Source organism: Bidens hawaiensis, unplaced genomic scaffold (genome assembly GCF_021521415.1).
Source record: "Bidens hawaiensis isolate Kalapana, Puna unplaced genomic scaffold, B.hawaiensis_p1.1 tig00004242_1, whole genome shotgun sequence".
NCBI lineage: Eukaryota > Viridiplantae > Streptophyta > Magnoliopsida > Asterales > Asteraceae > Bidens > Bidens hawaiensis.
Genome location: NW_027491253.1, coordinates 1,526,755 through 1,544,488, shown reverse-complemented (window position 1 = coordinate 1,544,488; position 17,734 = coordinate 1,526,755). Strand labels below are relative to the sequence as shown.

The 17,734-nt window shown below is 35.3% G+C and overlaps 1 protein-coding gene across 1 annotated transcript; it reads left to right on the top strand.

The window, feature by feature from the left end:
- The first annotated feature begins 15,160 nt into the window (after positions 1 to 15,160).
- On the top strand, positions 15,161 to 17,734 carry LOC143625818 (NPL4-like protein 1). Its single transcript, XM_077096056.1, has 2 exons — positions 15,161 to 16,141; positions 17,352 to 17,734. The coding sequence occupies exons 1-2, from the start codon at positions 15,161 to 15,163 to the stop codon at positions 17,604 to 17,606; spliced, it is 1,236 nt and encodes a 411-aa protein (XP_076952171.1). The 3' UTR covers positions 17,607 to 17,734.

The window sequence follows — 17,734 nt, the reverse complement described above, 5'->3', positions numbered from 1 at the left end:
GGGTCGGTAAACGGGTGGGATTCCTACAACACAAAACCGAATAACCCGATCCGAAAAACTTAAAACCCCATTGAAAAACCCAAACACCACCCCTAGTTAAAAGTTATAACAACTAAACACTTATAATACAATATCAATAACTACAATTAACAAAAGGTAAATCACCTAAAGGAAAATGTCAATACAGTAAAAAGTGACTAGTGAGGTGGTTCCTTGGCAAAAGCAAAACCTTTAAGTATCTGGGTTTGAGAATAGGAGGTCTTGGATTCAAGTCCCATAAACAACAATGGTTAAAAGAAGTTCACAATTCAAAAAAAAAAAGGTAAAAAGTGAATAAGACGTCATCATTTTGATCCATCACGGGGTTAGATTTTACTTGATTGAAATTCTTGAAAGTTAGTCAACAATAAACATTAAAGGTTACATTTTTAAAATAAGTCAACAATTTTTTTGGAACTTTGATAGTAATTCTGGTCTAAAAAAGCTGGTTGCCAAAAGTAGAAGTTAGACCAAAGTTTATCATGTGTTTTATTTATGCATCAACGAACCTGTCCATCCCAAAGCATTTGCTAACAGTCTTAACACCCCTTGCTATCAATCGATACATATCTCACAGTTTCATGTAGTCCCCTTTGGACCTTTTAATTTAAAGGTATATTTGTTTAAATAATCCTAACTTTCACCTTTTGGTCGCTGCCTGTCTCAACTAACGAAATGGCTAGTGACAGTCCCCCCTTTTAACATGTTTGCTCCCAGCAATCCACAACTAATGGAAACATAACTCCATTAGTCTCCGATTGCCGGAAAAGAGTTTTCGCACAGAAAACTCAACATTTTCGTCATAAACCTTGAAACCTTAGATCAGACCTTTAGGAAGCATTTTTAGTAAAAAAAAAACCCAACTATTAAGGCCGCTGGAACCCTGGGTGGTGATTGTCCGAAAAATGTTTTCTGCCAGAAAACTCCTTTTTCAGGTGGAAATCGACAGTGGCGGTTTTTAGATAGCAGTGGCCAGCGATGGTGGTGATCGGGTGATGGTGGTCAACAGTAGTGTTCAAGTGGTGGTTGTCGGTCGGCTGCGGTGGTGGTGGTTAGCGGTGCTGTTCAAGTTGAGTTTTCCGGCAAAAAATCGTTTTTCCGGCAGCTTGAGACTAGCAGGGTTACGCTTCTGTTATTTGTAGATCGTTGGAAGCAAGCACGTTAAAAGGTGGGACTGCCACCAACCATTTCGTTAGTTGAGACCGACAGTGACCAAAAGATGATAGTTGAGATTATTTAAAACCAATTGTCAGAAAACTATAATTTTTTATTGAACCGAACAAATAACGAAAAACACGATACAGATCTTTAACTCAACACAAACAAAGATACAATTAACAATCGTTCTAGGGAAACAATAATAAACAAATATAGCAATCACCATCGTGATGATTGAATACAATCGCTAAAGAATCCAAAAGAAACAATCAAACCCTAGATCATAACCAAAGAAGAAACGAGATCTACCAATAGGAGAGTATCTCAGAAAAAAAATAATCCCTTACGCTTAATACAACTTTTATGTTATTTAAAACAGACACATGGGCCTTGGGCCTGGACCTTCATAAGCTTCCTTCCAGCCCATCAGACTTTAGCCCATCTATCCATAAGCAAGTTCAAATCCAATTCCATGTGCAATCCCCGTCATTAGCTCCAAGCCCAATAACATACGACAAAAAAAATAGAAATAACAATTATGAGAATAACAAATATATTTTTGATATTTGAATTGACACTATATATTTTTAACACCAATATATTTAATTTAAAATTACTATATATTCAAGGTTCATTAGATTTTTATGTTTTTTGGACGGCTAAAGCTCACCAGGTGATATTCTGATTTATTAGCATTGCATGCTTGGTGTTAAGTATTAGAAATTAGATGAGATAATTTATTAGTTTGGAGATATGCAAAACCTATGGACCGAAATGGAATTCATGACTTTTCCTTTTAGAAGAACCACATAGTAATAATATAATTCTCTTTTAACTTTAAATTAGTATGTCAAAGTTTAAGTTAATAAATAAATTAGTATACATTAAACATAGTTAACGGTTTAAAAAGTAATATGTAAAAGTAGAATTTTAAAGTATTAATATGCAAAAGTTATCAAAGAAATATACATTTTCCACGTTAAAAAGGTTGTATTCGTACATACTAGCGAATATGTTGTCGTGTTTGGTTTTATGTGTGATACGAGTTTCAGGTACGTGGCATGAAAGCTCGACTAGCTAACCTCCAAACACTAGCCGCTTGATGGTCCTAACTCTATACATAGATACATATTAGTGCTATGTAATGATAATAAAAGAGAAATAAGAAGATAGCACCTCAAATTTAAAGCAGGTTGTTTTAAAAAGAGCACAAAAATATCATAAAACTGGAAGTGTTGGTTTACACCAATTGTCGTCAATGGACAAGGGCGCAGCTCATAAGGGATCGGGGGTGGTCATGGTCACTGCCGTTTTTTTGTTAATAGGGTAAATTTCGCGATTTTTCTCAAAAATTTTTATAGGTATTAAACGCGGTCACTGTCAATTTATTTTTCCAAAAAGTTACTGGTCACCACCATTTTTTTTAATATAATACCGTATCGTTTGATTTTTTTTTATAAAACCTCACGATTTTTATAAACATTCAATCAATCAATCAATCATGCCCAGTAAAATCCCACCGACAGCAAAGCTATAAGTAGGGTCTGGGGAGGGTGGGATGTAGGCACACCGTACCTCTATCCAAAGGAATAAAGAGGTGGACGATTTTTATAAACAAAAGTTATAAAAATTGTAAAAAACTTAGTTTTTAATAAAACTCAAATTTGGAGGGGCTTGTTGTAAATTGTTACATGACAAAACTTAAAAAAAAAAACTGGCATTTAAAAAAAAAGCCCTGGTTGGCTGCTTCCCTTCTGAGTTCTGCTTCTGCCTTCTGAGTTCGCCACCGGCCCACCACCGTCCGCCGCTCATCCACCGCCGCTGCTCGTCCCCGGTCCCCGATCCACCGCAAGGTAATAGTTTGATTGCTCTACCTTTGTGTTGTTAAACATGGTTCAAGTATTATAAAATTAGGGTTTGTAATTGTGAATTGGGGATTTGGGGAAATTAGTCAATTAAGCTTGTAATTGGTATTGTATGGTGAAATTTTACTCTAACTTACCCTATTGAATCTTCTTAATTAGATAAATCATGAAAAAACAACATCTGATTCAGAATCCATAATTAAAGAATTCAAAAATCTTAAAGGTCGTCGAGCTGCTTTGTAACTCTTCTTCTAAGGTACTCACCCTCCTCTCGGCTCTCGTATTATTATGGATATTTTAGGTCTAATTTTTTTTATTATAAGAACAATTGTTTTAAATGAATGAAAAAAAATTAGATATATAGATGTGTGGATGTAGGGTCCTAAATACCCGGTACGACCTTTTACTTATTATGTTTTATATTATATTTGTTTTATTATAATTGTTTACTAACTAATGCCCAATGGGCTGGGGGGCGTTGTGGAGGTAACCCCTAAGCGGGCTTGGCCCATTAAGGTTAGGGTTTCATGATGGTAGCCATGAAGTTCCTATATAAGGGGTATTCATATCTCATTTAGAGGTTCCCTTCATGGACACTTGGCCTCCACATATATTTTTGTGTCTGTAAACAAGAGGAAACTCTTAGCACTCACCTCCACTTCCCCCATATTTCCATGGCAGATCTCGAGCAACCGGAGAGGAAGACGAAGTCGTGGCTCGTTCATCTCGGGGAACATCGTCTTGGATCAAGTTAGATTCATTTCATGTTTCTTCAAGATGTCATGTTGTTTGATCCGACCCGAACCGAACCACCGATACGACCCAAACCACCAACATGAACCAAATCACCGACCTAAAAAATTTTGGGTTCGTGACTTCGATCACCGTCATGACGAAGCCCAAGCTTCGCCACTGTCCATGGATTGTATAGGTGAAAGGTGGTTCTCAGGATCAGGCCATAATTAACATCACAAGTTGGTAGCTTGGTGCAACTTGCTATTCTTTTTATTATTTTACAATCATAAACTACATTAAAACTCGTTGATTACACAAAAAAAGAAAAAAAAGAAAAAAAGAATACTAACTAGTTTGAATGAACATTTAGAAACTACGAAATGATAATGTGTAACACCTATGCATTTTCATGCATGAAATCACTAGTCTTTTATACTCGTATTTAATAAGGTCCATGTATTAGTTCACCATTTATATTATTATGGAATCATATATTATTTATTTCTAGTTATTAATATTATTTTCATATGCACAATTACATGTTTCTATGTACGTTTAGTTATACATGGTTAATCGTTAACGTGACACGTTTAACCAGGAATGCCTAGATTTAATATTTGTCATTGTCAATTTTATCCTAAAGTAATTTTATTTATATCCTTAAATTCAAATTAAGAATAACCTTCTAGAATATTCTATTCTTGATCTCCAAGATTAGCCTTATCCAAATTTGAATTCAAGTTCTAGTCAAATTCTATCTCTAATTCATCATAATCTCTTCTCTAAACACCCCTATAAATAGAACTCTCTAGCACCCCTAAAATTCATTCCAAACCTGCATATTCCAAAGCCCCAAGGTTGAAAATTCATGATCATCATCCTCTCAAAGATTCACAACTCGTTTCCTTCCTAGTAAGTTCTAATTTCCGTATAATGTTTTGTTCTTTCATTCTGCAGAAAAACCTTTTATTTCAACGCTTAGATCTCGGTCATAATATATCCAAATCACGAATTTCAAAAGCCTAAATTGGTTCTTTATGTGTCTAGTATCTCTGTAATTTTTGGTGTAAAATTTTATAAACTTTAAAAACGTTTTTATTATTTTTCTTTAACAAAGGGTCTTGCTGAAAATCCTAACAGATAACTTTAGCCTCAAAACGAATGTCATAACTCACTCATGTTTACGAATTATGACCCAATTTTTGGATATATTTTAGACCTTCTAATTATAAAAATTATCCAACTAGAATCTCCTCAATTTGTTAAAGTATCGATTTTTAGTTATTTTTCTACTAAACTGACTCAGAATCAGACCCCTCGGTAGTCTATGAATTATATATTTTTTTTTATAAACACTTAAATCTTATAAAAAATATACATGTTAAAAAACTCATACGGTTACAAGATATAAAATTTTCGTAATCTAACTCAAAGGTTTACTATTTTTAAAAATTCGTGTCTTGAACAGTAAACAACCTATTCTTTTATAGAAAAGATAATCTAAAACCCTAAACCATAAAGTATCACTTGAAACCCTAAAATCCAATTGTACTTCCAAACAAACACCAAGTCTATAGATATTCAACCAAGGGTTCTGTCACCAAGGCTACGGCCTAAGGAAAAACCAAGTGGCGTGTCCGGGCGTGAATGGACCCACTTACCTTTTCTTGGGAACCAGAGGTCGGAGATTCTATTCCACCGAAATAGGGTCACATTCTAACAACTTTCTTGATCATTAGGGCTCTAAACAAAAGCGTTACAAGTCTCAATTCATCAACGAAGATGAGTTCATAGCCCCTTTTACATGTTTTTAAACGTTTTATACTTCGGGGTGGAAACATGCATAATCAATTTGTTTTACATGTTATTTGATTCAAGCTTTATTCATGATATTCATTGTGTGATTATTACAAGTGTATACTTAATCGCATGTACAACCATTAACTTGTTAAAGCCCGTGGTAGTATGATGATAGATCTATTGGCCCGACCCGCCCACGCAGGCCTTAGGTAGAGGCTTGTGTGTTCAGAATCCGACGATCGTTAAACATTAAACATAATAGTCTAATCGTGGATTAGACGACTCGCTAAACGTGTCAGAGGTTTGGTTGTAATCACAAAGTATACAAAGTAACTTAACACATATGGATTTCTTTCAACTTAAAACTTATTTTATTAAAACATATGTTCTCACAAACTATTTTTAGTTGACACTCTCGTATGTTTTTTTCAGGTATTGGAAATTTGTTTGTTGAAGATTACTTGATGCAAGATATAGGATTGCATGATTGGACCTAGATGACTATAAAACAATTCATTGTATCTCTGTATTGCTTGATATTAAATTAAATTTAACGACTATTGTGACACGTAGTATCATGTGCTATGAATAATCACCGTCTCACCTCGACGTATTCCGCCGTCGGTTGGGGTGTGACATAATGTGAAACTACGAAATGATAATGTGAAAAACGGTGGGGGGGGGGGGGGCTAGAGGTAGCTCAATTTTGGCTTGGTGCTAACTGATCGATATTCAAATTTATCTTCAATTTAAGTATGATGTTGTTGTATAGAAAAAAACAACTGAAAAAATAAATCAAAATGTGGGTTTCTTTCTCAATTTTGTACTAACATTTTTGTAATGGAATACTAGAATTTTTGTGTTGAAATTTTCGTGCTATATTTTTTGTCCTGAAATTTTCGTATTAGATTTTTAATTATGTAGGATTTGTATTGTTGTAGTTTGAGAAAAAAAAGGCATTGGTTATTCACACGCCCTTGACCTATTCACACACTCTTTAACGTGGGATTCCATACGATCGTATGTAGGGTGTGTGTATAACCAAAGGGTGTACGAATATCATATCCCAAAAAAATGTGAGTAATAGTTTAGGTTTTAGGACCTAAATGCCAATTTTATGGGTCATCCCTTATATGGGTAACTAGGATAGAGTCCATCTAATACATGGATGGTTAAAAAATAAAACAAAAAAAGTTAAGTGTATTAATATACATAATAACATATTTTATGGATTCGTAAGATATAAATAATTTTCTAAAACATAAATTAGTAAAAATAATTTGCATTTGTATTTTAGAAGAATCAAAATGGAAGGTTGTGAATCTATACCAATTAAGAAAAAGAGAAGACTATCATCAATTCATCCTAGTTGAGTTGGCAAACCACAAACATTTTAAAAGCAATGTAGTTAGTTCGATAAAAGCAAGGTAGTGAATTCTATTTCCACCAACAACATATTTTTCATTTTATCATTCACAAAAGGGAAAATTGTAAAAATGAAAACTTATACATTTGACAGCCTAAGTAAATGGTTTAATTGAGTGACATGTGAAAATTGTGATATTTTAATAGTATAGGCGGATACATTTTTGTTTTATATTTTTTTTAAATAAAACCAACTATTGAATAATACATATTTCTATAATAATTCGCCAATGATGGCTATTGTGATAGTTGCCTATCATAAATCGACAAGTCAAAATCAGGCGTACCAGGCATAGCTTCTAGAAGGATTTTGGGTCCAACGATGACACCCCAAAATGCCAACCGCCAAACCATTCAAGATATGTTCCACCCAATGTTCATCCCACATGACTAAATACATCTTGCATCGTTTTATCCCACCATCCCTCCTTTCTCAATAAATGTTATTATATATAATTCTATCAACTTTATTTTAATTATTTATTTATAATTGATTGGTATATACTAACCTATATTAGGCTATTAGCAATGCGTTAGTTTTTGTAAAACAAACTCAGTCTAACAAGAAAGTAGGGTTTCGATCAAACAAATTAAATTAACGTGTTAATTATGAGAATCAAATAAATTAATTATATATGCAAGTTGAGTAACTACAAATAAAATTAATGTGCTGATTGTGAGAATCAAATAGAATAATTATATACATATAAGTAGAGTAATTATGTAATTGTATCATAGAATAATAACATAATTACTCTAATAATTACTCTATGATGTAATTATATAACTACTCTACTTGATTCTCACAATTAGCACGTTAATTTCATTTGTACATTAACTTTATTTCAGAAAAAAAAAGTAGTGTCGTGTTAGACGATTTTTAAAACAAGAGTGCTCTAAATTGCTTGAAATAATATAACTAAATGTTAGGGACAAACATAGCATTTCAGTTATAGTAAAATTTCTCTTAAGCCATACGTTTTTACAACCATTTTTACATTCTCTTAGGCTATACGTTCCAGCTCACCCTTTGTCCACCTATGGAACACTCCACCCACATGTTGATGCCATCAACTTGTAAAGTGCCTGAAGACGACCTGACCTCAGCTTTTCATTTTTTTTTGCCAAATTTCTTACGATTTGACGAAACAAAGAAAAAGTATTTTTAGTTCATTAAAAAACACTTAATCACATAACAAAGCTGTCTTTTTATTAGAGAAAGCTTACATAAGCTTCTTGCGTCTTTTGGATAAGGTCATGTCCACTTACTTGTCGTCGGATCCTTAATGGTGTGGATCCTCACGATCACCTCAATCACTTACGGCGCTACAACAATATGTTAATAAAAAATTAGTACTTAAACAAACAAATATGACTTAAGTAAACAATAAAAAATAATTACGTATGTCTGATGTTGTGAAAATGATATCCGCAAAACTCTTATATATCCCGGTATCCTAAATGATATGTTATCCAATTCATCCTATCTTTCCATTTTTGACATCTTATATCCTAAGTGGATAGATATATCTAAATCGATCTCATTTATTAGAGAACATGTATTTGTCTTGGTCTATGAAAACCAATACTAAAAAATAATGGATGACATTGTATACGTGCAAGTCCAAAATAGGGTTGAGTTCCATTCTTCTAGAAGAAGTCGGGCCGACACAAAAGCTCCCTACTTCATCTTTTCTTTGTCCGGTGTCAAACATAACATACCCCACACCCTATACACCACACGCTTTAAAACTATAGTCTTTACCCTATATAAATTTGTGTATGCATACACATACCTATGGATATACATACTATCATTAAAGCTCTTTGCTTTACAAAAAGTCCACAAATCCCATTCAACAAAATCTAGCAACGTATCAAGAAAGTTATAGAGAGAAAGATGGAATGGAATTGGTTAAGTGGGAATAATAATAATATGACTCCTTTTTTCTTGTCTGAGTCTACTGGTGATTCTGAAGAAGTGAAATCACATGTTCATGAAGAAGATGAACAAGAAGGTGTGTTGTTTCGATTCAGTGATGATCAAGATGATGATGCTCAATCTTGCAGCTATGATCATTCATCCTACGATAACACTGGTCATATTGGATATGATGATGAGTCTCAAAGGTTAATCTCTTATGATGATGTTGATGATGGTGAGATTGAGGATGATGAAGACGACAAGAACAAGAATCAGTGTCAGAGTAAGCCTATGTGTTCATGTAAGCAACAGTGGAGATCTAATTGTGTTCATGATCCTTCAAATAAAAGAGAGAGTGATAGAAATTTCTGGGAGGCTTGTTTGGCTTCTTGATATAGATCATATCTATTAAAGGTTGCTTCTGTTTTTATTTATCTGTTTCTTTCTTCATGTAAAATCATAATATATTTTCTGAATAACTTCATTCTCAAGTGTAAATGATTAAAGGAATCAGATGTGATTGCCTACCAGAAAAAATATAATTCATTTTCTTATGATTTGATGTTTTATATATTTAATACCAGGGCACGTCACTGAATTTATATTATGCACTCTAAATATATTGATATATATTGATGATTGCATACATGTCAAGTGTTTTCGTGTATGATTTGACTTTTGTTTTGCTTTATAGTAATTTGTAATAACAAAACTAGTGAATTTCAGTCACGGTCTAAACGTTTGAAAATATGTTGCTAATTTGAAAGTAAGGGGGTGAAAGTAAGGGGTGGATAATTTGATTTTTTACGGATACTGATGGACTATGATCGAGCGATGATTTACCGACTATTTTATAATGTAGTCATTGTCATTAGATGTTTTCTGTCAAATACGGAATACTCATTGACGAAGACTTTACCGATGAAATCTGTCGGTAATATTCATTCTTACAAAAAATTAATGATAATTAATATATTGAATATCCTAAACATATAAAAATAATACATAAATTTTAGAAACAAACAATTACAAAACATAGATATAATATATATTGTGAACGAAAAAAAACTCTAACTAGAAGAAAATAGAATAAAAAGATATTGTCTACTTAGTAGATCTCCCATGCTATGTCTATCCGAATTCATCATCCATTGGTTGGTCTCTATCTCTTTCTTTAGCCTATCCACCTTCGAGCCTCATACCTGGTTATGTACCATCATCTCTACATTTTGTGTCTTCACCTCCACGTTTTTTTGCTTTAACCACTTCTAGTTCATCTATCGAGATGCCTCTTTCGGCCTCTTAACACTCTTCACCCATATTTATGGGTCATCAACAACTGTCGTGTCAGGATTCCTATTAGCATGATTTTCACTAAGTCACTCGTTATATCTTTGTTGTGGTTTAAGAAAACAAAAATACAAGTGTTCGTTAATGAAAAAAAACGAGAACTTAAATGCTATAAATATAACATATCCATTATGCAAATGTTAGTTAATAAAAGTCTTGATAGTTTTCATAAGTGACGACACTAACACTAAATAGTGACTAATCAAATAAAAACATAATTGATTTTGGTTAAACAAAACATATCGACATTTCATGCGTCTTTACACAACATTGGCTCTGACAAAGACTCACCCATTGGCCTCTTTATGTGCGTCCTCTCAAAAGCCTCGGAAATAGTGGTTCATGTCTCTTCTTCCCGATCTACAACAAAAGAATACGGTGTTAGTTATTAAACAAATTCAAATGTTTGAAAAATTTTTGAAGAAAATTAAGAAGTTCCTACATTGTTCACGATGAAGAGAATTAAGATTATGATATGATGATGTGAAAATCAATAGTGGCCCATATTTTGGTTCATTATTTGTGTTTGCCACTCTCTAGGCTTATGTGTGCACAACCCTTATAGTTTCGTTAGTGTACTGATAAACCATGGCGCCGTTCAATGTTGTGTAGATTGTATCCTTTATGTTGAGATGCCACCGATAATGCCCTTCCACATATATGCACTTAGTCAATATTAATTATATAAAATTAAATATGCACATACACTAATAAAGCATTAAATACGTGCTTAACATGGTCAAACATAATTTGACGTTTGATGTAGTGAAATCTTTCCAATAACAACAGGGACCATTAAAGCAAGTCTTCAATATGGCTATTACCTAGTGGACGACAATAGTAGGCATGTTCAAAACGGTTTGGGACTAGGAACCGGAACCGGTTCCTAACCGGTTCCTATATTCAAAACCCCCTTTTAAACCGGTTCCAGGCTCGAACCGGTTAGGGAACCGAACCGGTTCTCCCACCCTCGGACCCCTAACCTATCTAACCGGTTCTTACCGGTTCCTAACCCGGTTCCTGTTCGATCCAACGGCTATTTTTGACCCCAACGGTCAAAAAACGGCCAAAAAAACGATTTCCAACGGCTATATTCGATCCAACGGCTAGAACCGGTTAGGAACCACCCGCCCCCACTCAGAAATGCAAGAACCGGTCACGGATCATCGGGTTGAATCAGATAGGGTCCGGTTCCTACAAAAAACGGGTAGGAACCGGTTCGGGTCCGGTTCGGGTCCACCGGTTCGGTTCCAGGAACCGGTTTCGTTGAACATCTCTAGACAATAGTGCTACTAAAATATGTAAAAGTGAGACAAGTTACAATAACAATTTAAATCTCTTTCGAACAGTTAGAAATCTAAAATGCTCAAGAAGCTCCCCTTGAGTATTGGATCACGTGGCATGCATGACTCATGAGTCAAGACCAAGACCAATATTAATATCAGTATCGTCTAGATTAAAATCTTGGCCACGTGTGAGTCGCCACACCCGACCAAGATATAAAAAATCAAAATTATCATCGACTAGAACCCCTTAAAGCAACGCACTTCATTTTCCATTATCATAATCAAATCAAATCATTTCTTAAGGGTATGTTTGGCAAAACTAGCTGGTAGCTGTAGCTTTTTAGATATATTTAGGTGTTTGGCAGAGTAGCTGGAGCTTTTAATAAAATATATAAAATGACCAAAAAGAACGTAACTAAAAAACATAATGGTAAACATAATCACACACACACACATATATATATATGTGTGTGTGTGTGTATGTGTGTGTGTGTAAGTTTTTTTCTCAAATAAATAAAGCATGGTTATTTTCTATTAAATAAAATATAGTCATCGGCAAACAGTCAAGAATAAAATATAATATTATCAAATCATTATTGTCGTGTATTCCATATCAAAGTAGCAATATTGTTGCGAACATGTTTCATCTCATTCATTGTTCCTACAAATAGACCGCTGGTGCTTGTGTCATGGTTACTAACATCATGAAGTTCATCTCGTGGTATGTAGTTTGGATGTTGCTCCATTGTAGTAAACATGATATCTTCTTGAGAATTACGTATATAGTTATGCAATGCAAATGTAGCCATGATAACATCAATTTGTGTTTGCACGCTATACTTGGGCATTGTACCAAATATCTTAAATTGTTTCTTCAAAATTCCAAATGACCTCTCAATATAACTTCGTAAAGATGAATGTGATCGGTTGAAAGCTTCTTGCATATTATTCGTGGGCTCTCTTTGAAATTGAGATTGATGGTATCTTGTCTTGGAATATGGAACAAGGTACCCTTTTCTGTCTGGATATCCTTTATCAACCAAATAATATCTACATGATAAAGGAGTTGAAAAACAAAAAACGTTGGAATTTATTAAAAGTAACATGAAACAGTTCCAAATATATGTGTAAAAAAATTCTAAATATTACCTTCAGGTGGGTGTGGGAAGTTGAATTTACTATCTTGGGTCGCGCTAATAAAAACACGTGTGTCATGTGCTGAACCCTCCCATCCGATCGATACGAATGTTAACATATCAAAATCACATGTTGTCATTACGTTGAAAGTTGGTACCCCCCTTTCTACTAATATAAGGTAGTTGTTGACTCTCTGGGATGCATGCCCCTATGTGTGTACCATCAATACATCCGATACAATCCTAAATATAATTTGAAATTAGTTAAATAACAAAGTACACAACCATGAATGACATTAATCAATTTAATACCTTGAAATACGGCATGTATCTTTTGTCGTTCAATATTTGAGGTGGTACAAATTGAAAAGTTTGATCTTTTGGCGCGTCGCTGCAACGCAGCAGCTGCTACATGGTTATTTTAACTAATAAACCCACCCCATGAACTGTTTGTTTACCAGTTTGTTTACTAAAAAGATAGATTGAATTATAGATTTAATTATTATCTTATTTACTCCACAAGTTTGTTTGTTTACTAAAAGATAGATTGAATTATTAGCTCGGTAGCTGTTTCTTTACTAAAAGATAGATTGAATTATTAGCTTATTTACTCCACAAGTTTGTTTACCTAATGCTTTGCATTCAATGCTTCTCAAGAACAGTCATCCTTAACTATAACTAACAAGCCAATCTCGAGCTCCAGGTAAGTTAAACGAGCCGAGCTAAAGCCTAGTCGAGCTCGGACTCGACTGGGCTCATTTGCACCCCTAACGAGATTGCAACTAAATAATCACATTATGCCTCGCAACAGGACGACGTCCTAACAATCATCCCAAATTATCTAAATATATATATCAAATTTAAGTTATTATTAAATCAATAATCAGTAAAGGGCTTCCTATTAGGTAATTAATCTAAAATATACAGAAGCATGATTAAGTAAAGGGCTTCCAATTTCATTCATTCGGGTCATGAAAACTAATTTGTCAAAAAACAATACAAGCAAGTTAATTACCATTCACACGCACCAGATTTACACTCCATAGAACGGTTTTAACACGTCGATCGCACATGGTTACGTATCATCAATAATCATCAATCAAATCGTAATAGCTTAATTATGCGTAATCAATGAAATCAGAAACAAATAATAATCAAAGATCATATACAGAATTAATAACAGCTTAATCATGCGTAATCAATAACAGCTTAATCGCACACGGCATGAATTCACGAAGTCACGAACGATCATATATGAAATCAGAAACAAAGTAATAATCAATGAAATCAGTAAACAAATAATACTCACCTTTACTTTCACTACTTTTTGATCACGAATTCACGAAACTTCCTTGCTTGCAAAAACGTTATAGAATTAGAAGCCTTTGTATTGATAATTGCTTTGTATTGATAATTGATAAGACGGTGTGAAGGAAAGTGGGGATTGATAAATATATATTGGAATGCTGTTTAGGTAATTATAAACCCTAAAAGCTTGTAGATTATTTTAAATGCTACTGTCATGACAAACCTTGTAACTTAAAACTCCAAAAAGTTTCTTCCCAAACATACCCTAAATAAACATGAGTAGAGGTGCACGAATCGGGTTTTCCAAATACCCGCGTTCGGGTATGAAATCGGGTTCGGGTATGATCAGGTATAGGAAAATCAGGTATTAGCAATACCCGGGTCGGGTTCGGGTCCGGGTATTGTCTCTACAAAGCATACCCTATGCATCGGGTTCGGGTCGGGTATAGAACCGAGTATTTGAATACCCTATTTCCGGATATTGAATAAACCCTATTTTCAGGTTTTTTTCGGGTTTTCTCGGGCTTTTTCCCGGGTATTTTTCGGGTGTAGATTGGATTTTTTAAGATATTGCACTTTTTAGGGGTATTTTCGGGTATTTTTCAGGTATCTTTTGGGTGTTTTCGGATATAAATCGGGTATTTGAAAAACCCGGTTTCGGGTATTGGAGAAACCCGGTTTCGGGTATGGAACTGGTTTCGGTTTTTGGGTATTACCGGGTATAAATCGGGTCCGGTTCCGGGTACGGGTTTTGGTACCCTATCCGTACCCTACGGGTAGGGTTGGGTACGGGCTCGGATATCAAACACCCGGGTATTAAAAAAACCGGTTCCGGGTATTTTTTTCGGGTCTGGTTCCGGGTTCGGGTTTTGTTGTACATCTATAAACACGAGTCTCAAAATTCAAATAAATTAAAAATATTAACCAAGGCCCAAAAGGAAAGCCGGCCCAAATTTACAATCCTATGATTCTTTACTTCATAGTTGACAACACAAATCCTTGAAAACACGAATACCACCACTTCATTCATCTTCTTTCTTCTTCTCCAAGAGATCTTCATCTTCTTCTTATTATTATCACTCAGTCTGCATATTATTATCATCATCACTCAAATCCCACGACAGTTCTCTCAATATGCTGATCAGAATCCGAAGCCGCGACGGAATCGAACGATTACAGATTGACAACCCCAACATCACAATCGCACACCTCAAAACCCTAATCGAATCCCAACTCCGAGTCCCAATTCAAAACCAAACCCTATCAACCAACCAATCTCTTTTACTCGCCAAATCACCACCCGAAATCGCCCAATTCACCGACATGTCCAACCCACAAACCCTAATCTCCAATCTTGGAATCACCCACGGCTCAATAATATTCCTCGCTTACGACGGTGAACGCACAATCGCCGGCCCTAAATTCGCCCCTGCCGGGTCATTCGGCCGGAAGATGACCATGGATGATTTGATTGCAAAGCAAATGAGAATCACCCGGCAAGAAAACCCCAATTGTGATTCCGTGTCTTTTGATCGAGACGCTGCGAACGGGTTTCAGCATTATGTGAATGAAAGTTTAGCTTTTGCGGTGAAGCGAGGCGGGTTTATGTACGGGACGGTGTCGGACGAGGGGAAATTGGAGGTGGATTTCATTTACGAGCCGCCGCAGCAAGGGACGGAGGATAATTTGGTGTTGTTTAGGGATTCGGATGAGGAGAGGATTGTGGAAGCGATTGCTTTAGGTTTAGGGATGAGGAAACTGGGGTTTATATTTACGCAGACGATCGGGCAAACGAAAAAGGATTATACTTTATCGAATCGGGAGGTACTGCAGGCGGTGGAGTTGCAGGCGGAGAGTGAGTTGAAGGAGTGGGTGACTGTGGTGGTGAAGTTGGAGGTGAATGAGGACGGTGGTGCGGATGTGCATTTCGAGGCGTTTCAGATGAGTGATTTGTGTGTGAAGTTGTTTAAGGAAGGGTGGTTTGAGAGTGAGATCGCGGAGGATGCGGATCCAAAGCTGTCGAAGATGAAGAAGGATGTGGTGGTTGGAGGGAAGGATACTAGGGAGGTGGATAATGATTTCTTTCTTGTGGTTGTCAAGATCTTTGATCATCAGGTTCTTTTTTGTTTCTTGATTTTTTATCTGATCTTTGATTTTGAATATATTTCCAACATTAGATGCTTTGTTTGTATTTTTGTTGTAGTAATGTTTTGCTATAAGAATAGACTTTTTCTAGGTAACCATAGAATCCTTTAGGGAAGACTTCCCGGCCCCACCGATACGCTAGACACAGGGCCGGCCCGTTAGTATAACAAACCAAAGCTAGGGCTTTGGGCCTCCAAAAAATTTGGGCCTTAATTTCGTATAAAACGTTATATTTCATGTATATAATTATTAAGTTGATAATGCTTTCAATCACTCCTGGTCTACCGTAGTGGTAAGATGCATTGTTTGTCTCGTGGACAGCCAAGGATCGAATCTCGCTCCCCGTTAACAATTCTAGATTTTTGAATCTTAATATACAGGGAAGGAACAAGCGTTATTTCAGTAGTTATCTTTACAAGTTTAGAATATTGAATTCAATACCATATTCTTCAAAATTAGGAAGATATATGGAAAATATATTTGTAAATTAAATGCTCATGTTTAAATTGCCCATGTGTTGTCCGCTAGATTTACTTTTAGGTAGCTTTTTTTTAGAAAAAAGAAAATTAAATATGGTCAAGCTTATTTTATAATGAGTCAACGCGACTATTTGGTTTTATATTTAACTTATCTATTTAACTAAATGAAGCAAAATAGCAAAAAAATTGAAAAGTACGAATCCAATTATTTTTTAAAAGGTCTCCATTTTTTACTCGCTTAGGGCTTACCAAAATGGTTGGGCCGGCCCTGGCTAGGAAAACCATAAAATTTCCGGGTTTGGGTTTGGTAAGTGCTGGGTAGAACCGGCGAACCTGTTTAGCTAAACAGGTTGTGCTTGGGTCCAATAGCGACCCGTTTTTTTATTTTCTCAAAATGTTTTATATTGTAAACATGGGTTGGGTATCTTATGCCAAAATTTATTTACAAGTAAAAAGGAAATTGACGTACGATTTTATCTTCAAAATGTGATGATTGTTTTGTATAAGCTTGTATTTTTTGCTGTAATAAATGTAAATTTAAAGTATTAGCATGTGAAAACATCAAAAATAAGAAAATTTCAGGTCAAACACACTGTGTTTGGGCCAGCCTGCGATAATGCATGTTGTGTCTAGGTTCACGTGTCTGACGAACACTACTCTTATAGTTAATATCTGTATTATTAACGCGCCTTTTTTTGCAGGGTCCTCTGTCATCAACATTTCCGGTTGAAAATCGAAACACCGTAATCACAATGAGAACCTTAAAGACCCATTTGGATCGTTCTAAGAGTCTTCCTTTCGTGAGGAGAATCTCTGACTTTCATTTACTGCTGTTACTAGGAAGGTTTCTTGACGTGAATTCTGATGTTCCAGCATTAGCTGGGTGCGTTCGCGCACAGGCAACTGTACCTGAAGGTTACCAGCTTCTAATAGAATCCATGGCAGCATCTGGTTGAGGTTATTGTTATCACTTTGTGCGGTGTCTTGATGTTTGGTTCAACCAATCAGGTTTGATTATTGTGGCAAGGTGAAAGAGGTTTATGGTTCGGTATGGGAGGGTTGACCATAATCGTGTATGCGCATT